Source organism: Harmonia axyridis, chromosome 2 (assembly GCF_914767665.1).
Source record: "Harmonia axyridis chromosome 2, icHarAxyr1.1, whole genome shotgun sequence".
Taxonomy (NCBI): Eukaryota; Metazoa; Arthropoda; class Insecta; order Coleoptera; family Coccinellidae; genus Harmonia; species Harmonia axyridis.
Window position 1 is genome coordinate 54,865,609 of NC_059502.1, and position 27,766 is coordinate 54,893,374.

The following is a 27,766-nucleotide window of genomic DNA, read 5'->3' on the forward strand; positions in this document are numbered from 1 at the left end:
CCGTTACATCCAGAAAAACTGACTGTTTGGTGCGCTTTATGGGCTGGTGGAATCATTGGTCCGTACTTCTTCAAAAACGATGACGGCCAGAACGTGACAGTCAATGGTGATCGGTATAGAGCCATGATTACTAACTTTTTCATTCCAGAATTGAACAACCATGATGTCCAGGAGCTGTGGTTCCAACAAGACGGCGCAACATGTCACACAGCTCGTGCCACAATCGATTTATAGAAAGACACGTTTGGTGACCGCCTAATTTCACGTTTTGGACCTGTGAATTGGCCTCCAAGATCTTGTGATTTAACACCGCTAGACTACTTTCTGTGGGGCTATGTAAAGTCAATGGTCTATGCGGATAAGCCACAAACCCTTGACCATTTGGAAGACAACATTCGCCGTGTTATTGCCGATATACGGCCACAAAGAAGTAATCGAAAATTGGACGTCCAGATTGGACTACATTCGAGCCAGCCGTGGTGGTCATATGCCAGAAATCATATTTAAAATGTAATGCCACAAGATTATCTTGCGGATAAATAAAATTCATGTCAATCGAATAATCTATCGTTGTTTTATTGCAATTTAAAGTTTTATAGCCCTAAAAAAACACCCTTTGGATTAATTAATTGGAAAAATGACGTTCTTCTTTCCTCAGGCAATTTTCTATTCTGTCCAAAAAAACCTCCACACCGTTCCAGTGTTCAGTGATCAAGGCCACTTCTGTAGGTATCGCTGTTTTCGATTATGTTGACCGTAGTTCGAAATTTTTTAACCTAATTCATAACGATAGGTTGACTAGGGTCTTCTCCATTCTGGACGATATTGAATTGAACGCAAAATGTTCGTTGAGCTGTTACCAGCGTGACCAGATTGAAATGTGGTGTATCTACTAAACTTGCCGAATCTACTGAAAATCTACCAACACCGTTCAGAAATCTACTCAAAATCTACTAATATATTTTTTGAAAAAATTTCACAGATGGCGCTGTATTAGATTTTAATATTATTCAGAAAACACTTCAATTTAATGTCTCTTATGGTTAAATTTAACTTCATGAATAGGATAAACAGTACATCAAATGCGTACAGATTCGAAAATAAAACAAGATTTTATTTCAAAATTTAAACGACAAAAAAAACCGAACAAAAACAAATAGGATCAAAATAGCAAATATAAACGAACAAATTTATATATTTGAATAAACAAAAGGATATAAAAAGAAATAAAAACCAAAATCTTTCGGATAAAAATAAAATTAAATAAAGAAATGAAATACTACAGTTGAACATAAAAAAAATAAATGAAAAATCAGTATCAATCTGCAGTAAAATCATCGTCTTTAACATTCATATATAAATTTTCACTATCCATCGAATCGAGCATATTTATTGTAGGTTGAAAACGACAACAATCACCTATCTCTTTAAGTTCTTCAGCATGTTATAATAATGCAATATTTTTATTTAGTAATCTGTTTCTATTTTTTGTTTTGATGCGGTTAATAGCCCAAAATATTCTCTTGCATTTGGCATTCGAATTCTGAAATATGCAGCCACCCAAATTTGTCGATGAAATTCCAGTTAGACATATTTTTTTCCACTAAATAGAATACCAAATGTGAGATAATGGTATATTTTCAACGGAAGTTTACACACCATCTGTTTTTAATGAGGCACCCTTCGGATATTCCATCATTCTTCTTATTTATTCTCAGCCGACAGCCACCAAAGAACTTTTATGATTTTATTATATTTAAGTAGGTACATTCTTCTAGAAACACGTAGAACATAGAGCCTCAATGAGAATGAACATTGAATTGATTCATAGGAACAGTCTAGACATCCGAATTTCCATATTCCCAACCGTCTCGGTTATATTTTTTGAAACTACCAAAATCTACTAAAATCTACCAAAGGATTTCTTCCTACTAAAAACTCCATGAAAATACGAAAAATCTACTAAAAAAGTAGATTTCTACTAAATCTGGTCACACTGGCTGTTACCACTGAGTCACTGTGCGTTGCTCAACCGACTACTGTCTGACTGAAAACCAAAACGGCCGTTCTTTGGTAGGCGAATGAACACCACTCTACCACGCCATGATTCATAATTTCTGAGTACTTTCCCTCTCAAAATGAAAATAATTCTCATTGTCACCTTGTATTAGAAATTTCATCATGCATGATCCAACACAATTTTTTGAGAATTAACTGTAGGAAATAAATCACATAATTGAAAAAAATGGGAAACAAAATGAGTGAACGGATTCAAACACTAAGGAAAGTGAGGGACATAGGACTGAACAATTTTACGTACCTTGAGAGACATATGTCCTAAATCGAATTCTTTGCTATATAGGTCCTCTATTGTGCTACGATATTTATCAGAGTATGTATTATCTAAGAATCTCTTCACTATACAACTTTTTCCTACACCTGCTCCTCCTAAAACGACAAGTCTGGTCCTCTCGTAATCAGCCATTTCTACAAATGTTCCCTTGGTTCACTCAAATAATTGTACTCAAAATATATTCTCTTGTTGTGTTCATAGTTTGCTTTGATACTCCAATGACGATTGTTCCACGAACATTTTGTCCTGATAGATTTCAGATGGAAAAATAGTTCCAACGTGATTTGCACAAATTTGAATCCTTCAGTTCTGCTGTTCGTTCTTCTGTTTCATGAAACTCTGAAAATAGATCAAGAGGGATTAACTGACTGATTGATCTAGGTTTTATTTTGTAGATAAGGTGAAATTTCTCAATTCTAGGACAACGAAGAGGAAAAATTGTACGAAAATACAATGCAACACAATCGAAAGTACGTTTAAATTTTTTTTTTGTTTTTGAAAATTTCTACCACCACTTCGGCACCGTAATAATCGTCTGCCGTTTCGTTTTTGAATAGCAATAAGAGTGTATTTTGACATATTTAATCGGCAGATTTCCTAAAATAAGTTTCCTTTTTATGAAATTTTCCCACCTGTCGCTCTTCACTACAGCTGAGGCCACCGCAACTGTGCTTAGCTAACCCCCATTTCATGGTCGGTAGGTACAACAGAATCACTGAGGAAATTTTGGTCTTTCCTAAAATATGTGTGGTCTGCCGTCCATTGGCTCTTAGACTATATAGTTTTGTTAAATTACGAAGATTAACTAAGAAGTCTAAAAACATGTTTTTAGACATCTTAAAATCAACTAAAGTTTTATCAAACAGTCCCAAATTTGTATCAAATCTATACGATAAAGTTACTTTTCAATAGGATATCGATTGAACACAGAGCTAATTAAAATTCTACGATGAAAAGGCCCAATCAAACTTCACCATTTTCACAATATCGCCCATAGGTTTGTTAAATTTGGAACGCTGTCGAATATATTATCAAACACTTAGCTGATTTTCAAATTGATACGATAATTGTTATCAAAAATTATTAACCTAATATTCAGTAGGATACCAGCAGTGGTTGCTCCATATTTCGGTCCTTCCATGTAGCGTATAGAGTTCTATATACACATAATGAGTTCTATGCATCTTGGTTCCAACTTCGAACTGACAGCAGAAGACATTTCACTGATTAGTTTGATGTCGAACGACATGAATCTTCAACTGATAGTAATCCTATTGATGATCCATGATCATATGGATTCAGTGATATCTCTGCAATGTTACCTGAAAGCTCCTTTCGACTATTCGAAAGTACAGAAGAAGGAAGAGTGTGTTTTTCCAGATGAACAATGCGGATTGGCTATTGTAACTTTAGAAGGCAAAAAACATGAATACCGGGGATGCTTGAATCAGAAGAGTTGTTCTCCTTCTTACGTTAATTGTCTCACTTTCTGTGACACAGATTTGTGTATTCCTGATTCTGCAGGTTTGGAAGTACAACTGAGGTCAGAATCTAGGAAAAATTCGCCTGTGAAGACTCTGAGTACAATTGGTCTGGTTGTTGATTTCGTAACAAAGCTTATTTGGAAAATATTATAAAACTTCGACGTTTCGTGATTTTGTTAGAAATTAAGTGTTTCATTGTACATTTTTAGTTAGGTTAAATGTTAATATCATGAAAGTTTATAGATGAAATTTATTTTGTTTATTATCAATAATAAAATGCTAATTGATTCATTTGCTTACGTTTTGATTTATGCCAAACTCCTCAGGGTACCTCAGTCCACAATTGTTGCTTCTTGAAGACGTTCAGAAAGTTGAGAATTGAAGGAAATAGCGTTCACTGGAATCTGTAATGAAGAATAAAACTTGAATTTTTGTGGTATACTCACACAAAAATGCTTTTATACATTTGAATTACAAAAAGTAATTCCAAATACAAAATTCCAATCACATAAACATAAATAGTTATTTATTATACAAGGGAAAAAAGTATTAGATTTTAGCTCGAGGTTATGTTGTCTCCCGACGCGAAGCGGAGGGAGACAAAAAACCGAGAGCTAAAATCTAATATTTTTCCCGTGTGTAATACACTATTTTTTTCTGTGACAGGAAAAACGACAATTTAATAGTGAAAGAACATATTATTACAATATATTAAAGTCAGAATGTCATCGATATGAAATTTGAATTTTTAAACTAGTAAGCTGCAATTAGACCTGCGTTGCTAAGGTAAACTTCAAAGTAATCAAATATCTGTCAATTTGATTTTGTGATTTGTTTCAAAAATTGCGAACTCAGTAATAATTGTTTAGTAGTTATTTTGTTGAATAATATAAAGTTAAAAAATTTCTGATTCCGAGTTTTCTCTGACTCCACCGGAGTTGATAGAAGCAGCGCAAGTAGCGTCACGAAAATTATTGCCAGCTAAATCGCGGAAAATTTACCGCGTATTCAAGATTTATGGAATGGAAAATGAAAAAGACATTCAGTTCTTTCTCGGAGACAGTGTTATTGGCTTATTTTTCGGAACTGGAACAAAAACAAAAACCATCAACAGTTTAGTAGAATTATTATTATTCCTTTATCTATATGTAGATAAATATATATCCGGGAAAAAAGTATTCACTTTTTTCCCGGGGAAAAAAGTAATTTCGTGAAAAGTCATATTTTGTTACCTGTCAACAGAGATGAAATGTCAGATTTTTTTCCCGTCACAGAAAAAATTTATTTTTATTATATTCTCCCTCAATGTTGCTGACTGTTTTGATGAATCATCAATTTATTCTATAGTCATCATCAATTTTAGAATATTTGGGGAAGTGTATCTTGGAAAGTGGATTAATTTTATTCTCAGCACTTTTCTCCACCTTCCTAGAATATAGTTTATAGGATATCCTGGAATAGTGAAAAGTTTACATCGATATTAGGACAAAAAAAACTTTTGAACCCGAGTCTCGGAACACCATCGAAGTTGCCAATAGAAATGAACAGAAAAGTCCGAGAACAACATGTTCTCGAAGAGAAAAATTCTCTCAAACATCAAAAGATTTTACCGTCGAATGTTAATATGGAATCAAAAAACATTCCCATAACATCAACAGGAGAGAGGAGACACCTATCCTTTATAGCTCTAGGTCACCAGTATAGTAATATATCAAACTCATACTTAACTAGCCAGATGAACCACCAATTTTGACCCAGCGAAAGATGTATACACACTATGCTACAATTGGTTTGGAGGAATCCAGTATCGAGTTACAATTTATGGTTTAGAAACTCTTCAAGATGTTTTGACGGAATTTTGAATTTTGACGGAATTTACCTAGGCCATCATTTTGTGTAGAAGTGGAAATGAAACTACTAATATAATGATGACATCAGAGACGAAGATTTGCAGAGGTAAGGAGTGACTCTCCTTTTCTTTCTAGTTGGATGGAGTAATCAGAGTCTGAACGTATTTGTAGATGATAATTCGAATTTCCCAACAAGGTATTTAGATATTCCCAATTATAAGAATCGTCAATTTGAAATACTTTTCATCCAATAACATATCGATATATCGGAAAACCAATTTGAGCAATATGAATCTCAATGCAAGTCGAAATATGCATCAGCGAGCTCCGATAACATTGACGCCCATTCAACTAGGGACGTCTCGCATATTTGGATCGTTGGCTATTTTTTTGTATTGATCTATTTTATTGTGACTGATAATATAATTTTTATCGTTATTGAAACTGTATTTTGAAGAATATATATGTAAAGCTTTGTTTGAATTAGAAGATAAATATTGCAACGACTTTGCACGCTGCTAACTGCTACTGGAATTTGCAGAGCGCGGTGATTTGTCAATTCGTCGTATGTGATTGCTGGCCGATGAAAAGGGTAACAGTTACGCGTAGCTAGAGAAAGGGACAAATAATATTTTCCGCAAGATTAACCTTCCTTTTTCACAATGTAATAAACTCGATTTCTTTGATATCAAAATAGAAACTCATATTGGAAACCATTTTATATGGGTCCAAACACGCTAAACCGTTGAACTAATTTGCCAAAGTCAATTTACTGGCAGGAAGTACGTATCTGCTGCAGGATGACAAACATTAAAGCTGTAATAATCAGTGACTGAACGGTATTTATATTAATAATTCGAATACCCCACATCAAGGAATTAATTTAGATGTTTCCGGTTATTAGAATCGTCAATTCGAAACACATTTCATCCATCAATAACGTATCGAAATATCGGCAAACAAATTCGAACAATATAAATTTCAATGCAAGTCGAAATTTGCATCAGCCAGCTTCCGATAAAATTGAAGCCCATTCAACGAGGCAGTTTACATGGCGGTGACAGAATGACAGACTCTGGCCCCGTTTTATGTGCCACAGGAGGGAAACTGCGTCTAAATTATATTTTAATGAGTTAACGTCCGATAACATATTGCCGAGAGAACCGTGCCCAATTTCGATAAGGCCCGTGAAATTGAATTTCACGGGATGGAACTTTGTTAATAACGAATTGAAACTGGATACGGGATGTACACCTGAAGAGGTTGTTTTGCCGCGTATACGCCTTTCTATTGTTTCGAGTCGATGTTCGAAGTTTCCGAAGGGATTCGCTTGAACGCTAACATCGTGATTGAATTGAAAGAAAATTAGTCTCTTCACGAAACGCTGCAGGTTGTTTCATCGAAATGTTTGGGGGAATTGGCAGACTGAAGCAATCGGCATTCGAAATAATTTTTATTTAAGGTTATAGAATTTATTTTATTATTTTTATTTTATTTACTTCATATTCTTGACCTCTAATACAGTACAAGTACTGGTGACAAGGCCTATTTAACAATATACAAAAAAATAATACTATATAATATTCAAAACAACAACAAAGTCAAACTAAACAAAATAAATCTTTCAGGTACAACTTAAGCTTAATATTAAAGTTTTTTTTAGTTCTTATATACTTTATTTCTGGTGGTATTTGGTTAAATGCTTCTATTGCTCGGTAAATTGGGGAGTCCTGGGCTTTCCTTGTAAACCTGAGTTCACTTCTGATGGTACCTCTATCTCAGGTGTTATGACTATGCACATCCTGTACTAGTGTAAATCTATAATTTGACTTTATATAATTGTTCGTCATGCCATGAATCAGTTTAACTTGTTCCAATTTCTTTAGGTTATGAATGTCCAAAAGTTTAGAGTCCTTATATAGTATTGATGTAGGTGTTAACATGCCATAGTTCAATAATATTTTTATAGCTCTATTTTGGAACACTTGTAGCCTTGTTAATAATGTATTTGATGCATTTCCCCAACAATTAATGAGGTACCTCAGTCTGGAGGAGATCAAGCTGTGGTAGATCATTTTTTTGTGTTGTGTACTGAACATAAATGAGCATCTTCTCAGTGAACCCACCACAGGAGTTAACCTACGTATCATGTGTTCTATGTGTTTTTCCCAATTCAATCTTTCATCAATATACAACCCTAGATATTCGTGCTGTTTCACACGATCAAGTGAAATATCATCAAACTTGACTTGTATTTCATGGAATGGCTTGTTCTTCTGCCTTATACACATATATACAGTCTTGTCTACATTTATGCTCAGTCTGTTATAACGCAGCCAGTCAGAATAATAAAGCAGATCAGCACTGATAGTCGATTCCAGTTCCTCCAAAGATCTTTCTGAGTACACCAGGACAGTATCATCCGCAAAAGAGAAATATCTTGATCTCGAACCCATCAGATGTACATAAAGCAAATACAGCAGTGGGCCCAATACTGAACCCTGAGGGACACCCATGTTAACTGTGCGCCTTTTACTTCTTTGTTTATTGATACTGCTGTAAAGAATTCGATTTTCCAGGTATGTTTCAAGAAGTCTATAAGCTGTCCCTTGAAATCCCATCCTGTACAACTTCTTCAAAAGTATATCTACATTCACAGTATCAAACGCCTTTTGCTAGTCTATAAAAACCAGTACATCATAATGACCCTTGTTAATTTCAGCAGAAACGAATTCTAGCAGATCAACTGCAGCACTTGATGTACTACTACCTTCCTGGAACCCATACTGATATTTGTCAAATCCAAATGTAGCATTCACATAATTTTTAATTCTTGTCTTCAAAGTTTTTTCAATGATTATTGTTGACCTTAATCACACAAAACCTTTTTCATATCAATGTTGGTGCCCATTTACATGTCTGGCATAACTTTTTTGACGATTGTTGTAAGGCTAATAAGTTATAATAAACGATTTTTGAGGTTACGTTCAAGTCCTGTTCATAAATAGTAAAATGGAACAATTCGGTATAAGGAATAATCAACTCGAACTGATAAGGAGTTATTCGAGTGGTAGGAGGCAGAAAACAACTTTGAATATTGATGACACTACATATGTATCTGGTGAGAGACAACTGCTGATGGAAGTGCCTCAGGGCAGTATTCTTGGACCCTTTTTGTTCGTGTTCTACATAAATGATTTCGCTGGATTATTCGATTTTACACGAACTCATCTCGTGAAATATGCGGATGATACAAATATTTTGATAAAGAATGCCAAAATATCTTTGTCAATCGAATCAACCAAAGAAATTCTGAATTGTATGAGTGAATGGTTTGCACATAATAAACCAGCATTGAACGTCAAGAAAACCGAATGCATAATGTTTTCTCCTAGATTTCGGGATTTCTGCACACAAAGATTACATTATAATGATTTTGAAGTCAAATTTAGCAGTTGTAGTCAATTCTTGGGTGTATTGTTGGATGCACAGCTTAAATGGGAGGAACACACAGAATATGTCCTGAAGAGACTCTGCTCGGTCGATTATAGTTTAAAAGTTGTAAAAAAACAAGTAGGTGAAAATATTCTCAAAATTATATATTATGCAAATGTACAATCAATAATGTCGTACGGTATTATCTGCTGGGGAAGCACTAATCTGAGATCAATCTTCATTGTGCAAAAAAGGATATTGAGAAACATGTTTGGATTAGCATATAGGGAATCTTGTAGAGGCATATTCAAGAAGAATGATATACTGACTATTTATGGCCTGTATATATTTAGATTACTTTTGTTTTTTCATGAAAACCAATATCTTTATAGTTCCTACAAGAATACAAATAATTCTAGACGACTAGAACCATATTTTTACCTTGAACATTCACTTTCGCTTACTGAAAAACATCCAAAGTATACTGCATTGAAGTTGTTCAATGTTTTACCTAGAGCTTTGCACCTAATAAGTGTACATAAAGAACTTGAAAAGCTAGTATATAAGTTGATACTTGATTGTGAGCCTTACAATTTGGAAAAATATTTTGATTTTTGTAATAGATAACTTTTGTTATTCGTTGCATTTTTTATGAATTTATTTTTAAGTTTTGGAAATTTGTGAATATTTAGTTATGCCTCTTGTATCAGTTTGTTTGATTCTTCAATATGCTTATATATAGAGGTTATTTTTGTATTTTGACCATTTTCGTAATTTTGTCATGTTAATATGATAATCTGTAGTAGTTGGGTTTTTGTCCTCTGGGTGGGCATCGCAGTAATCATACTGCTTTGCGTCTGCCAGCGTTCAATAAGATGCCTGCTATTTCGTTTGTTCGTCATCTTGGGTTGAGTTATGCGGTACTGATCTCTAACAAGGGTGAAACCGGTATACCGCTACTCTCCCTCGATGACATGCAGTCTCCTTGTATTACTTTCGATTATGATTCCTACGTAATATCGTGGCAGTTTTCTGTTTGACAATGGTTATGTTGATGGCATTTTTGCTGATACATTAACCAGATAGATAATTAATATCGTATGATATTACACACTTGAAATTGTACTTCTTCTTTTTCCTTTCGTATTTTCTTCATTCATTACCAAGTGCAGGTGACAGCCTGCACTATTATTTATCATACTCATCTTTGGTCAGTTCAAAATTAGTCCAATCAGCAAAAATGTAACGTAAACGATGGTCATTTGGCTTCAAATACTTGCACGAGCTGTATTTTATAAGTACGTAGGGCATAATCCATGTTGACTTTATATTGGACGATGTGCTCGATGAACTTAGAAACCTAGAAACCCTGGTGTACCTATACCTGTAAAACTTTGGTACAAAACAAGAGATTTATGCCTACATCGTTTTTATTTGACATTTCTGGTGATTATCGACTGTCTTGATCTTTTAGTAAAGAATAATGATATTTTATATTCTATGCTAGTGACAATTTTCCATGCTCTGAATAGACCAACAGTCGTTTGTCATTATATTCCAATAATTTCATTATAAATTGTGAAAGTTTGCAGTTTCTCAAATCATTATTTCATTTTAAAACATACAGCGGGAACTTTAACAATTTTATAGAGGGCCACCTTACAGAACTATGGTAAGGTCTTGCCAAAGCAACAGGTGGACTAATTCAAAAAGTGCGAAACAAAATCTAATCAGTGCACACACCAAGGTTTCTTTCTAGGTATCTTAGCTTAACCTGACATGTCTAAAAAAATCGTTCAGATAATTCTGGTTACTCGGCTTGGCATGTGTCCCCTTTCCTTTTTCTTTCTTAAGGTGGCGCTATACAAAGAACTAACCAATCAACGACATCATTTCAAAATTTTCATTTTTTCTGTCAAAAGTAGATTATTGTTGATTTAACCTCGAAACGACATTGACGTAAAGACGACGTGAGCGCCGCCATAAGAAACGATGTGGAAATCAAGTGAAAACTGATCAATACCATTAAAATCCAAGAAGGCTGTTCCTTTTGAAAGTCGCCACCTAATCTTAAGGTTTTTCAAGAGTTAGTGACCACACCAGTGTTTAGACATCTTAGCTGAACCTTTCTGAACAGACATGTCAACACAGTTTGACATTCTTAACTGTCAAATCATAGACAACAATCGTCGAAACTTCCCATTCTTAATTTTGATTTTCTGTTCATTTCAAATATGGAGTTTTGATCAATATGAAAATTTTCACTAGAAATAACTAATTCTCAAAATTCCATTCATATGAAACAACCTGGAAAATTTCTTGGTTAGTTTTTCAATTTATGGGACTGATACTCGTCCGTTAAAAAACTCCCCATTGTGTGGCTTGATTTTGAATTTAAATAAATAACTATTAATTGAATGATATTTTCAATATCATTCACTAAATTAATGGGAATTTTCGCAGATAGTTTACAATTAGTTCAACAGCCGTAATAGCCCTCTTCCATCAGAAGATTTTACTTTATTTTTTTATGTTGTATCTTGAAATTTTTTTAAGAAGATCGATTTCTTGATCCAAAAGGAAGTTGAACGTAGAATACTAAAACAAATATACTCAAGTTTCATTGTGCATGAAGACAGATTTACCTCGAACGACGTCTAGGATTTGCCTGCCTAGAATAATCTGCCATTGGAACTTATAAGTTGGTGGACTCTTTGAATTAGTTGAGTAACAAACTTTATAGTCACGTTGTGTCATTTGAAAGCACGTTGCACGGCCTGAAGTTCTCCTTCCCACGGACTATATACTTGAAAAAATATGCGGAACAATGATTCAAATAAATTCGTTCAACCAACCATCAAGAATCTGAATCCTTTGGTTTCAACTCATTAATAATTTTTTAGAATTTTCCGAGAAAGAAAATGATGAAATATTCTCATACATTCTTTTCAAGAGTTAAGTAGTCCTGTCCAAATATTTATTTGTTTTTAATTACATAACCTTAAAATTATTTTATTTGTATATACAGAAGGTTGCATGAATGAAGATTACACACAAGAATATGGGAACTCCAAACTTCAATATTACACCTACAAGATCAATTATGTAGTACAACTATTGCAGTATTGCAGAGCTTATGGTTATTTCAAAAGTTGTAATTTTCAAAAATTATATTGAATTAATAAAAAACTATCGAATGAAGAATAATTGAGATTTAGCCGGAACTTGAATATAAGAGAACGTAAATAATTGATCAGTTGCCTAAGTTCCCATTTATTCACATCTTATGTTGAGATAAGATGGGAATTACAGATTTCAAGTAACAGCGGAAATTGAAGGGATACTTCAACGAAACCAGTACACGTCGCTTGAGTTCAGGCGGAAGCATAATATAAATGGGCAGATGGATTGAGAAATGTAATTAATTATTGCGAAGATGGTGCATGCACAATGTTATTATGCTAATAATACGGTGGTTTAACACATTCAATTTCAGTTAAACTAAATGAATATAACTATAAGATTAATACATAAATGTAGGTTTGGTTAATCGATGGCCTAGAGGTATTATTCGATTACCTGGCCTTTCGTCTTCTTCTCTGCGACTTTGCTCGGGTTTGTAATAATTAAACACTCTTAATTATGTATATCTATTCACAAAGTCACACTTGCGATAGAAACAAAGTATTGAGAAGATCTCAATAACCGTCTTAATTACAATTTCTCACTACGGTACTGAATTTCGTCTTATCGTCGAATGTTAATTACGAAACGTCTTCGAATATCTCGTCTTCGTCTTCTTTCAAGTTTCAGTAATTTTGTCTTTAATTCGTTCGCAACTTGTCTTATTCTAGTCTGCGAACCGTCTTTTACGTCTTATCTTGATCTTACTTACTCTTGACCGACCGACTCTGAACTAACCTCGACTCAGACCGAACCCAGACTGACTCTCTGACTGATCTCCTCTGGCTATCGATTTCCCTTCTTCCAACTTGGCTACACCCTTAGTATCACCCCGCTATCGGGGGAAAGTACCAAGTACCACCCCTAGTCCATTAAGAGAGTGTACCGCCCACAAAACTCTTCGCGGATTACTGGATTACTGCACGTGAGACGCAGATGTGACATGAGGTACCACCGTAATCGTTTTCGAGCTTTCCCAACCTCTAGTGAATCTCGTAAGATTTACAATCGACATGACATGCAAAAACTAAGCAAAAACTCATCACTTACCAAAATAATATCAACATAATGGAGCCATTGATACACCATTACAGTAGAGCAACTACACCAAAGACAAAGTTGCTAGCTTTGCCACTTTTAGAATACTTGGAATTAATATGATTTATTTATTTATTTTCATTTTTTTTTATTTAATAATATGTAATATTAAAATGTATGTAACTGGCTGGAAGACTGAGATCAATAGCCTTTCGATTTACAAGATCAATAAATTTAGTTTCTCTCTCTCAAGTAACTCAGAAAGTAGGTATTGATTAAATATCATAATATTTTCATGATAGTTACTATCATCATTTTTCCTTGCAAAATCCAACGCAAACTTCAAAAAATAATATTCTAATTTAAAAAAAATTGGTCGAAGTTTTTCCACAATTTTCGACAATATTCTGAACAACCTGTACTCATACTTGTTCCATTAAAGAATGCACGATAATTCCAAAAGTCTAAAATGTGACGACGCCTCTACCGAAAAATTGGAAACATCACTTCGGAACCTTATACTAAATCTAGAACTCTTTACCAGTTACCAGACGTCACTAACAAACAACTATACTAACCAATGTTAATGTAGGAAAAAATTAACATGATACGGTAACGCCGTACTGAAGTCTTCGCATAATCTACGATACTGTGGGATTACTCAGAGAGGCCTAGAAGTATAAAGAACATTACATTCTCACCATAAATTGTATCTAACTTCCTGACAACCATATTTACCATCATATCCCAATCAACTGAAAACAAACGCATTTGTGCATTTTCATCGGTTTCCTCACATTCTAAAGCTAACAATCGTCTTGTTTGTGCAGTAAATTGAACGATCAGCAACATGGTTTGTTTACGGAATACAACTAATGAAGATTGTACGTAATATAGTGGTAAATGGAAGACAAATATTGTTTTACCTCTTTAATAGCACAGATCCAGCTTTGTTCTGCAAAGCATGACACGATCGTAAGAATTTTTAATTGGATTTTTACGTTTCAAAAATCTGTATAAGTTGATTAGTGCCACCAAAGTGATAATGTTAGGTTAGATTGAGGCAACATATTCCAGACAGAAGACTCCAAAATACACATCGTCAAAAGTCTTGGCCTCCCTAGGTTTCCCGAGAAATAAACAATCTAGGTTCTGGAAATGAGATGAATATTTTCCTCTATTTCAACTGCAATATATTTGAAAGAAATCCCTCGTTTGTTAGTCTTTGCTTGATGCAGGTTGAGACAAATTAGGAAAAATGAGAAAAAATCTAAATTTTTCCATTATTTATTTTTGATTGTGATGAATTATAGTTACTCCACAACTGAATCCAAATTCAAAATTTCCTATTTCCGACTGTCCAATACGCCTAGACATCCCACGAATCTAGTCATTAATGAAATTTTCAGGCATATCGTTCCATTCTTCCTAAAGAGCTGAACTCAATTCCTGCAAAGTTGAAGGCGGGTTTTGGCATTTGGATATTGCTCTCCTTAAGTAATCCCATACGTGCTCAATCAGATTATTGTTTGGTGAGTTTACTGGACAGTTCATTCTCTAGATATTGTTTTATTGAAGAATATTTTGGACTCTTCGTAGGTGATGTGGTGGGACGTTATCATCCTGATAATTGAAATTATCCCCAAATGATTGGTTCAATGATGTTTTCTACGTAGATGGCACCAGTCATTGTTCGTTCAACGATATTATTATCATTGAACGAACAACGACTTCGAATATTATTTATAAAAACCAGATTAAAAAGGTATTCATCTGATGAGTAGCAATCAGAAGATATTCTGAAAGCAGCTATAGTATAGCAATTTTGGCGTACTTTGTTGACCTTAATTAAATCTCCTTCCAAATACATTTTGGTCATGTTATCCAATGATTCAAATGTTTATTGAAAATGAAAGAAAACATCGATAATGAGTTTTGTTTCAAATTTCATAATATACGGTTGTAGAAAAAATATTGTGCCTATCTTGAGCGGAAAATATCTATCTCCATTGCCTTAAAAGGAAAATAACTATTTTCATATCTTTTGAAATCTTTATTTTGGAACCTCCAGTTGCATATTGCCCATTACGACTTGACCTAAAAATTTCAAGTTTTCAGGTCTTTCGGTGAGACCATTTCCAGCTCAAAATTAAAAATTATAGATATAGTAACATTTACAAAATGATGAAGCGATGTTCTGGGAACAGGTGCTCGAAAAATAGTCAATGGAATCTTCGATGCTGGTTATTTATAAGTAGGTATAAATCAATATATTTTCTGTGTATTCAAGACTGTATTAAAACTCTCTCCAGCAGTGACATAGGTCACAGTAAAATGGAGAGTCCTTTGTTCTGCATATTGCAAGGGTAAAGTTCAGCGGTATTGTTAAGTGCCGATAGATCCTTAAGGATGATATCCTGAGCTAGGAATTCAATGGTTGGAGAAAGATGGAAAGACGGTTGGATGACCTGTGAAGGATTCTCGTTGAACACGGGAATACAGGGAATATTACGAGATCGAAGTGGATGATCCTGCATGATAAATTACCTTATGCCAAATTGCGGTGGCGGCTTCATATTGTTCTTGGACAGGACTATTAATGAACTTTTTATTTTACTCTAATCTTGAATTGAGTCGATGGTCTTTGTAACTTCAGCTTCATCTTGTCAACTGTGTGAATATACAGGGTGTCCGAAACTCGATGGCCTATTAGACGTTTCTGGAAAACTAATCATAATTTTGAGCTGAAAATTTGCATATTGGGGTTTGAGACAATGATCTTTCTCCCTAAAATATTTTCAGATCTCTACAACTTCCGGTTATACCGGAAACAGACTACTACTTCCTTATTTCAAATGGCACACCCAATATATTTTTGCATCATTAGATAGCTTTTTTAATGGCAATTTTGGCAATATGCCATACCTTGGGTAATAGTTCAATGGTTCATGAGTTATTGGGATTCTTATGAAAAAAAAGGTGGCGATGAGGACTCTTTCGACTATTTCAGCAGAAAAAGCCTTTTTCGAAAAAAATTTGTTTTGTTTCGATTACGCAAATACGTAGTATTATAAGACTATTTTCGGCTTGGACCAAAAATGTACAGGGTGTTTATAAGAGGATCATGAACTTCGACAACTCAAATTCATCAAAACTCAAGATTTTCAAATTAGAACCTACATTTTTTATTATTTCAGTAGATTCTCCGTATAAAAATAGTGGGGGTTACTTCAGCAAACCCTATACCTAAAATGAATACTTCAAGAGTTATCGGGGAAGAACTTCAAATGAGGAAAAACCGCTATTTATAACTGTGGGAATAACTGTCTGTTACTTCCGTAAAACACAGAAATGCAAAATAAAGCGTTCGATGGTCTGTATACGGACGGTAGAAACGATCTTGAGGACGTTTTCGTCATCAGTGAAATAGAATCGTGAATTAAACACTCAGTAATCTCTGCCAAATACACCTTTTATTTCTATAGCGGAAAACTTTGCCTGAAGGAAATGAACTGAAAACTCACAGGAAGTAGTGTTCCTAAGCAGGTACTTACCCAAGTCCCAATCGCGCTCGGCTCTGCTTGGCTTCAGATTTTTAACTTGAACTGACAATTTAAGCGTGTTATGGGTGACTTTGCTGTACTAGCAAGAAGTTGATATTCTATATTATAGTGAACAATCGCTTCAGTAAATATTTGAATGTTCGGACATCATAGAATAATAAAAAGTCCTTTCATTCTAATATTTTCTACATTACTCAAAATAGGTCTCTATTTTATAGATCTTCTTCCTTATAACAAACATAACCGAAATTCAAATTTTGTGCAAGGTAGTTCACGTGAGCGGGTCACTGGATTTTGTTATAAATTCTTTGGAAGTACGATGTTTTGGAAAATTTTATAAGTATCGCATTGTATTCATGTAACATTTATTCTGAATAAAAGAAGGGTTTACAGTATTACCGAGTCGAAAAAATTAGTCGAATTACCTTCCAGGGAATAAACACTGCATGCTAAATGAGGAATCACTATTAAAGTTCAGGAGTGAATATATTATTTTTCCTTCCATGAAAACACCGCAAATGTATATTACATTGTACACTATTCTGAAAATGTATCAACACGAACATTAATCTCAATGCAAAATAAAGCGTTCGATAGCCTGTATCCGGACGGACAGAATAGATATGAGGACGTTTTCGTCATCAGTCGAACCTTATCGTTTGAGACCACTCCCGTCGCAAAATAACAGACATTGTGACTAATCGATAGAGGGATATCGGTTATTGTAATAATACAATTAATCTCTACCTATTTATGGTCTTAAAAGTCCAATATATCGAATATCTCGACCACAGTCAGGGATATAAAACTGACTTACAATTAATCAGGGGCGGATCCAGACGATGTTTGAGGGGGGGGCATAGAAAGTCACGGCTCATATATGTTAGCAAAATTAGGGAATTTTTTGTTGGGACCTATTCAGTCAAGTGTTTTTATAGAAAGATGGATTTTAGTAAATCATATCATATTCACTTTCCAAAATTTTTGTAGGACACAATAGTAATTTACGTAACAAGTCCAGAAAATAGGGTTTTTTTGGACGAATAGACAAAATTCCAGGACGAGCGTAAGCGAGTCCTGGAAGTCTGTGAGTCCAAAAAAACCATTTTCGGGCGTGTTGCGTACAATATTTTTTCGGCAACCATGTAAAATAACACTATCACTGCTGCTTTCCATATTTAATTGCGATTTCGATCACAAAACATGCAAATTTTTGACAACTAATTTCATATGAACTGTCAGCCGTTATCTCGGTTGCTATGGATTCTATGATTCTTTTCCGGCCTAGTCCGGGAAGTACGTACTTTCCGGACTAGGCCGGGAAATGCTACTTTCTCAGAGAAAAAGCGTCCGGAAAGTGAGCACTTCCCGGACGGTTACCGAAAAAAAAAATTTCACATATTTCATAAATATATGTGAATTTATTGCATAAGAAAAGTCAGGCGCAAGGAAGTATAAGGTGTAGTAAAAAGAAAACCATTAATTCCGCATGAAGAACAAGGCTTAAATTACTATAGTTGAATGATCCAATTTGGGTCGCTGTTTCGTTCGATAACTACTGTTTCAAGTTAACAGTTGTGCCTTAGGGGAACAAATCTTTGTAGATAATTCCCTGCCAAGCTCACTAAACATACAGTAAAACCTTCCAAGCCGTTTCCGAAGGCTCACCGTGTAACGACCACGACCGTTTTTGCTTGACGTTGTCATAAATGATCCACTTTTCATCACCAGGTACCAAGCGTTTCAAAAATAGGGCGATTTTGTTGCGATTCTGCAATGATTCGCAGTGGAAATTCGGTCCATGCGGTTTTTTGCGTTAGCTCGTGCGGTATCCATACATCTAGCATCTTTTTGAGTTCAGCCTTATGCAAATAGTGTTCCAAACGGTTTATTGTGCACTTTTAAGCTCTGGAGCAATCGAAACAGGTCTCGACAATGTCCATGCTTTTATCGATATTTTCGACAATTGGCTTGGCCTTCAAGTGCGTGGTGCATATTTGACATCGAAATTACCGGAACGGAATCGACGAAACCAAATTGCACGCGATTGGCCTTTACAGTATCAGGTCCAAAATTACTAGTTACGTTTTCAGCCGCCTGGCTGGTATTTTCGTCTTTATTTACGAAAAACTATTAAATACATATAGCGTATTTTCCTTTTGCTAGTGTCTATCTTTGTAGCGCGCTCAAACTTAACTGAGTCAGCTCATCACAAAACTGCCAGAATGTTTTTGTAGTGCGAAATTTCATTTTTCTAACGCCATATAGTGAAACCCGATCGGACTTGTACAACGCGAGAAATTTTTCTCCCCTTTTATTCTCCCATTTTTTGACTAGCGTATCTTTGTATGATATATTCAACATTGAGACTTCTGCAAATGGTTCTATGTATATGCATTAATGCCAATACATTCAACCTATCTTCAACCATTCTAGATCATATCCAATTTTTCACCCTTGTCAATTTTTCAGGATACATTTTTATGTGTATGAGTTCCGCGAGGGGAGACAATGCCCCCCCCTGCATTCGCCCCTGCAATTAATATCCTACCAGAATTTGTTTGTCATCCTGGATGGCAGTTTATTGAAGCTATATCATTTCATTGTAAGTGAGCTGGGTGTAATTTCTGAATCTGTTTGTCTCAATGAAATTAAAATTTTATATCCCTGAAGATGGTCGAGAGATTCCACCGAAAGCTTGGAATTTTAAGACAATAAAGAGATAGATTGTGTGATTGCTACACCCGATATAATCTGACTTTGAGGAGAATTACAAAAATTGCATCAGTATCGATGGCGAACAAATTATATTCCAGAAAAATATAAAGAGTTTGGGGCTCATGATTGACCAAGACTTGAGATTCACGGATTATATAAATAAAAGATTACAAAGTGCATATATTAGTCTAAAATTAATTTATCAAAATAGAACTGTTTTGTCGCGTCCACTTAACTCTATGCTATGTGATTTTTTGGTATTATCACAGCCTAATTACTGTGACGCGATATATGGCCCATGTTTGACCAGAAGTGATTCTTTACGTGTACAAAGCAGAATTCGTGTTTAAGACTGATTTTTGGTGTTAGAAAATTCGATCATATTAGTCATTATCTTAGGTTAAATGGATGGCTGAACATCAGCGAGCGCAGATATTTGCACACAATCTGTTTTTTTCGGGAAATTCTCAAAACAAAGATTCCACTTTATCTTCATAATAAAATAACCTTCAGATCTGAAGTTCAAGATATTAGTGTAGGATCAAGAGGTTGACTATCGATGCCGAAACATTCCCTGAGGCGGTTAGAGCGGTCCTTCTCATATCAGATTGTTAATTTTTTGAACAAACTGCCTTTTGACATTTTGCAGATTGGTTTACGGAGACGTTTCAGAGTAAAAATTTTTGAAAACCTTATTTTCGTCCCCGCAATCTTTTATTTCCCTTTCTGTAAATTAGGTATAAGTAACGACAATGTTTTTTGTTTGTTTTATTGGGCTGAGAGATTATTACTTTATTAGTTGAATTGTATCAATTGGTACAGGTAGATGATGTTTTTTTTTGTGTATATTTTTTTCTTTCATGGTTTAGGTGTAAGAGCACTTGGAGTGAACTAAACCTCGCCTTTTGCCATATTTTTCAGTGACTAGGATGTATTTTTTTTTTCTGTCAACTTCAATCAAGATATACACTGCGCAAAAGAATTAACGCACATTATGGAAATCTCAAATTTATTTTACAACTGAAGGTGTTCTCAATGATAATTATTTTTATCAGAATTATGCATGCATATGTTATCCACTTTCAACGTTTTTCTTCAATACAGATGTTTTTTCCCAGCAGGAATAAAAAAAGATGAGATTATCAGATTTTGAATGTATTGGCTCCATTCTGAAATCAGTTGTTCTCGATCAATTCTAGTGATCAATAGTTTTTTTTTCGTTTGATTTTCTACACTCGATCGCTATGCAACGCAAAATACGCAATTTGACCCAAGAGGAATGTGCCCAAGCGGTAGTTTTGCGAGAAGAAGGGTGGACATACACAAGAATTGCAAAAAGGTTTGGAGCTTCCCATACAAGTGTGTCCAGAATGTTGCAGCGATTCAGGGAGACAGGTATGAATGTCCGAAGATCAGTACAGGGTATACCACGGGTAACAACTGCCATTCAAGAACGCTACTTGAGAGTTTCTTCGTTGAGACAACGGTTTGCAACCGCTCGCCTCCTTCAAAATCAGCTTGAGCAAACGCATGGGGTGCAAATTAGCACTCAGACAATAAGAAATCGCCTCAGAGAATATGATTTAAGGCCTTGTGTCGCGGCAAGAGGCCCAACTCTTACCCCAGCCCATCTGAGGGCGCGTTTGGATTTTGCGAGAGAGCATATCCATTGGAAAGAGGCTGATTGGGACAGAGTGCACTGAGCATATCTTTCATGTGGACGTCTGTACACAAGGGAACGTCGATCACAATGGTAGATGCAGAATCTAGACTCATCTGTGAAGAGAACTCTTTCCCAATCAGCCTCTTCCCAATGGATATACCGATTGGGCACATTCCACTTGGGTCAAATTGCGTGTTTCGCGTTACATAGCGATCGAGTATAGAAAATCAAACGAAAGAAAAACTATTGATCACTAGAATTGATCGAGAACAACTGATTTTAGAATGAAGCCAATACATTCAAAATCTGATAATCTCATCTTTTTTTATTCCTGCTGGGAAAAAACATCTGTATTGAAGAAAAACGTTGGAAGTGCATAACATATGCATGCATAATTCTGATAAAAATAATTATCATTGAGAACACCTTCAGTTGTAGAATAAATTTGAGATTTCCATAATGTGCGTTAATTCTTTTGCGCAGTGTATTATTATTATATTCCATTTAGTTCAACAAGCTCTCAAAAATCAACCTCCCATCATTCGAGTTATAAATCTTGCCGAGAAAATGACAAACTTCGAAATTGCATTAAATGCCCTAACAGGAAATGTTCCAGACATCTCATTTTCCACGTCGGACCTTGATAAGAATCTTAAATAAACATCGTGCCGTTTTCTTTTTGATCCTTCCTGTCGTCGCGCCAAAGTCGAGCAAAGCCCACTTTGCCTCAGGGGTGACGCTGAGGAGGGGGTGGAGATTTAATTCAATGGCCAAACCGAAAATCCATGGGCCATTTGGCCGCCGTCGGTACGAAATTGGCAGGGGTGAAGCGCGCCTAAATCACTCGGACCACGTTGGGAAGTGCCACGTTTTTCCTTCGAAGGAGAATGAATACGGCAGGACGTTTCAACATGTTGCTATTCACAGTCCGATGACCAGTGCATTTTATGTAGGAGGGGCTTCTCGGCTGGATAGGGATCCACAATTACCATATTTCGTTGACGGGATGCTTTGTCGTTTCAAGACGACGTTTCGGGAATTTTATTAAATCGAGCGATGTGCACGCTTTCTTTATCCTTATGGAATTCGCTGTAGCAATCAATTGGTACAAACATACATAGCCTTTCGTATTGTGTTTTACAAAATGAATGATCAAAAGACATGAAATTTGAATTGAAATTGAAAAAAATTTTTTTTGGAATATAATGAGTAGTATCTAATTATTGTTCTCTGTAAATAATTGACATAATGGGAACATGTACGTTGATATAATGTAATGAAATTGATGGGTAATCAATTGTTAATTATGAGTAAAAATTTCGTATTATAGTATCATACAGGGTGATTCACCGGGATGGCCTATTAGACGTTTATGGAAAACTAATCATAATTCTAAGCTGAAAATTTGCATATTGGGATTTGAGACAATGATCTTTCTCCCTAAAATATTTTCAGATCTCTACAACTTCCGGTTATACCGGAAACAGACTACTACTTCCTTATTTCAAATGGCACAGCCAGCATATTATCGTATCATTAGATAGCTTTTTTGATGACCATTCCCGCAATATATCATACCTTGGGTAAAAATTCAACGGTTCAGGAGTTATTGGGATTCTTATGAAAAAAAGGTGGCGAGGAGGACATTTTTTTGAATATTTCAGCTGAAAAAGCTTTTTTCGATAAAATTTTTTTTTTTCGATTCCGCAAATACGTAGTATTATAAGACTGTTTTCGGCTTGGACCAAAAATGTACAGAGTGTTTAAAAAAGGATCATGAACTTGGACAACTCAAATTCATCAAAACTCAAGATTTTCAAATTAGAACCTATATTTTTTATTATTTCAGTCGATTCTACATACAAAAATAGTGGAGGTTACTCAAGCGAAACCTATACCTAAAATGAATACTTCAAGAGTTATCGGGGAAGAACTCCAAATGAGGAAAAATCGCTATTTATAACTGTGTTAATAACTGTCTGTTAGTTCCGGAAAACACAGAAAGAAACTAAAATTCGATGTTTGGATAACTAAATGAGTGTGTCATTTGAAATAAAGAAGTAGAAGTCTATTTCCGGTACAACCGGAAGTTGTAGAGATCTGAAAATATTTTAGAGAGAAAGATCGTTGTCTCAAACCCCGATATGCAAATTTTCAGCTCAAAATTATGATTAGTTTTCCATAAACGTCTAATAGGCCATCCCGGTGAATCACCTTGTATACCATTGATGAACGTTGTAGACGTACAAATACGGTTTATTATGATATGAACAGAAAAGTTGATCGAATACTACAAAATATAAACATATATTTAAGTATTTCACATAACAAAAAACTGACACGTATGACTTATTCTGGATATATTTCTGGTACATTCGGAATATTCCAAATACAATGTTTGGCGAGACGTACTCGGCCCTGATTTTTTTTTGAGGGGATTGCGTTGTTTCATCCTAAGATCACTGATAGAATCGTCAGTATGATATTTAGTGATCTCTGCCAAATACACCTTCCATTTCTAGAGCAGGAGAAGCAAATAAACTTAAAGCTTACAGAAGTGGTGTTCCCCATCCAAATCCTAACCGCGCTCGGCACTGCTTGGCTTCAGTATTCTAACGTCAACTGACTATTTAAGCGTGTTATGGGTGACTCTGCTAGATTAGCAAAAAGTCACTACAATCGTATTCAATATAGTACACAATCGCTTAAGTAAATATGGAATGTTTGGACATCACAGATGAATAAAAAGAAATATCATTTTTGTACTTCTAGGTTACTCAAAATAGCTCTATGTATTATAGATCTTCTTCCTCATAACAAACATAACAGAAATTCAAGTTTTATACAAGGTGGTTCACGTAAGCGGGTCACTGTATTTTGTGATTAATTCTTTGAGCAAAATCCAAAAATTGACCCATCAATATGATAGTATTTTTCACCGGCAATCCAATTTCATTTGAACGGTTTTCTCGTAAATGGAAAATTTGTTAAGAGCTTCTAAGGCAATGCGGATATAACGTTGCTTGATAATGTACAAATAACAGAGACTAATTGCGTATATATCAACGTGATTAGATCGTAGTTTCATCATCGATATAACCATCATCTACCATTTGAGTCAAAAAAAGGTTGAGAGGTCGATCACAAGATATATTCAACATGAACGACGATATAATCTTGAACACAAATGTGTATGTTACCGAAATGAATAACAGGAGGTTTGGATGATATGTTTATATCAACGTTGAATGGAAACGTGATGATATAGTTATAAGAAGACGCAAAACCCACGTGTTCTATAGATATGTGTTTATTGAATGGTTTCAATGCAATGTTGCAATACCGTCCAATATCAGCATAATAATAATATGTAAAAATGAAAAACAACGTAGGTATTATAGTTACAAGAAAACAAGTTGCAGAACTGACCGTTGAAAAAATACGTTGATTTTGAAACCAAAATGGCAACCGGTAATGGGAATTTCAACGTAACAACGGTGAATAATCAACGTTCATATGCCCATTGTCTGTGTCTCCTAAGTAAAAGTTATATGGATCTTTGAACTGAAAAACTTCATTATCTTCATGCAACCAGTGTATCGGGTGTCCCAACTTCGTTAAGGGGATATCAGAATCCCTTTGAGCTAAATAAAAATGAAAGGCACATTTTCGCGCTAGATTTTGTAGAGAATTAATTTGGTGAAAACTGCAACCTTACAAATACAACTGTTTTCAAACTATAAGAGAATATTGGAAAATTGAAATGAAAAGTTCTTTTAACTTCTTTTTCATTGGTGCTATTAACGAAAACATTCCTCAGTAAAATCCATTGGTTTGAGTTTTTGTTCTTAATTACCATAGTTTTGAAGTAATAATACATGTGTTTTTTTCAATATAAATCATTACAATTTCTGTAACAAAAAATATCGCTTTTTTCACTGAATTATGATATCTAGTAGGCCAATTATCGCTGTTGGTTTTATTTTTCAAAAACCAAGTCATTCATATTGCTTTACAATCAATTTATCAATGTTTCTTTCAGGAGTTTTTCAAACAGTTTTGAGGTCATTGAACGAGAGAAACCATTTCCCACAGATACGATTAGTTCAAGAGTAGAATGAAAAAAAAATGCATTACAAATAAGCTTTGCTCTTGAGGTCAGAAGTTTAGAATAGCCCTAAACAACCTGTAAAAATTTCATAAAGTTATCCAGGTAAAAAGTTGATTTCGACTGAACTTTGTGAAACTTATATTTCCAGAATGCTGAAGTATACAACTAGTTTCAACAACTTTCAATTCAAGCGAATTCCAGCAATCTGAATAATTCACATTTTTTAATGAGTTAAGTGGAAAGAGGGTTAATTCACTGCAACAAAAAATTATTGAAAGCGCCGAAAGTATTCTATATAAAATCAACAACCGATGATTGTTCGTGAGTTGCATGTGCACAAATAACAATCTGCCCAAATTATTCACCCCAAATTTGCAGTTTACGTCAATTTCATTTCCGGTGTTGCAGTATGTACACAAACGAACCTTGTTTATATGCATTAGATTGAATTGTGAGTATTGGGATATTTCCATTCAATGACAGCTTTTCGTCCGCCTACTAATTTATGGAACAGTGAAAACATTGTATAAAGATCATATAGGAGGATAACGCCATTCAAATTCGATTCGAATAGTTATCACTATCACTTAGAAAGGAGTAACGATATTATCTAGAAGCTAACCCCTACAAAGCAGCTCTAGAAAATAAAACTAGGTAACTGTACTCAATATGGTTTACGTTAGATTTGAATTTTTGGTTGTTATTGTGATATTCAATACTTAATCATCGATGTGTAGGAGTGAAATGTAAGTTTTTGGAAGGTAAAATACAAATTTCAAGTAACTACATATAATAGAAACCAAAAGAAAAACATGAAATGAAAAAAGTCAATAAGGCCATATTTGGTAGTGCATGTATACATTACAAATGTCAGTATTGAAAATAAGTGAACTAAATAATTGATTATTCTCATTTCGGGCATATCAAGTCCTCTATATCGGTTTTCATCAACCCAGTACATTCACAATCATGAACTTAGATTTCAAAGACAATACATAGATATATACGGAGTTCCTTCTTCTCATCTTTATTTCAGATTGAACAAAACCGGACATTATTTTTTACCTATTTTTTTATTGCTCTTTGAGATTTTGGATGATCTTTGAGACTATATAAAACAACTTTGGTGTCATTTTCATTAGTGAACCTACATGCATGTCAAATTGATTTTCTTTTATATGGGAAAATAATTCGTTTTATATTTGAGAGGCATTCAGAAAGAGAATTTAATGTGATCATATTCTTTTAATTTCGAGTGTAACAGTTACATAATAAAGTTGGAATTAAACTTACAATTCAGCCTTATCGTTTTTCAACATTGTCATTTTTGATTCACTTTATTATCGTTCTTATTATTCGAGAAACACCATTTTTTAGCATGATATGATTTTCTGGAAAATGAAGATCCAAATTCAACAACGAAAAAACGAAACAATAAACAGAAACAAGTTAAACGATAGTGTCAGTGGTGAGTATTTCCATCTCTGGCACGAATCACTTCTTGACAATGACGAGTCATACTTAATAAATATAAATAAGAGACTTTATGTGATTTTGGTCCAAGTCTTCCCAAATTGCAATTAGTCTCTGTCGTACGTCTTCCAATCTTCCAAAGTTTTCAAGTTACGCTCCTTTTGTAATCTTCTTTCTAGAATATCCCAGAGATTCTCCATGGGATTTAAATCCGGGCTCCAAGCTGGTCATACCCTGGTAACGATATCGACTTCCTCTAGAAAATTTCTTACAACTCGAGCTTGGCATCATCTTGGATCAACAAAGATCATTGCCTTATAGTATATGGCGTGAATGCCATTACATGAAAATTTGAAATCTCCAATATGTACCTTTCAGTTGTATACAGGTTGTTCCAAATTAAGTCGGCACCAATGCCAACTCCGTTATTATTGATGCTACGATGTCGGTTAAATGGGCAAACTAGTAGCATTTTTAGTGGTCTTCTGGATGCCGAAAACAAAACAAAAATTGACAATCGCGTTGTCATAATATTTCATAAAATGATATTTTTTTCATTGGAACACCCTATATATTTTTTCATGCATTTCGATTCGTAATAACATTCTCAACAATAAAGCTCATATTTGACTGTTTTTCGTAAAGGTGAAAATAAGGTAGTTGTAGTAATAGGAAACATTTATAACAAACAGATTTGATAAAGCGCTATAAAATATCGTGTAAATGTTCAAAAACACCGCCTTCTGGTTGAACACATATTTGTGACCTTCTATTAACACTATTGATTCACGAAATGAATGCGGCTAGGGGAATGGCCTTAAGATGTAAATTTTCGTTTTTATATCAATTCCAAATAGCTTAGTGGTGTCAATTGAGGGTTCCGACATGATGATCA

The 27,766-nt window shown here is 34.7% G+C and overlaps 1 protein-coding gene across 6 annotated transcripts in view; it reads right to left on the minus strand.

Moving 5' to 3' along the window:
• LOC123672240 (GTP-binding protein Di-Ras2) overlaps positions 1–27,766 on the minus strand; it is a 282,502-nt gene that overhangs the window by 12,751 nt on the left and 241,985 nt on the right. For 5 of the 6 annotated variants that reach the window (XM_045606263.1, XM_045606266.1, XM_045606269.1 and 2 more), the window contains 2 exons: positions 4,138–4,241; positions 2,321–2,692 (listed from right to left, as the gene is read on the minus strand). In XM_045606263.1, the coding sequence (XP_045462219.1) occupies positions 2,321–2,485 (165 nt within the window). In that variant the 5' untranslated portion in view covers positions 2,486–2,692; positions 4,138–4,241. Of the gene's footprint in view, positions 1–2,320; positions 2,693–4,137; positions 4,242–14,044; positions 14,122–27,766 lie in introns of those variants that run through there. The other variant, XM_045606267.1, reaches the window with a different exon arrangement.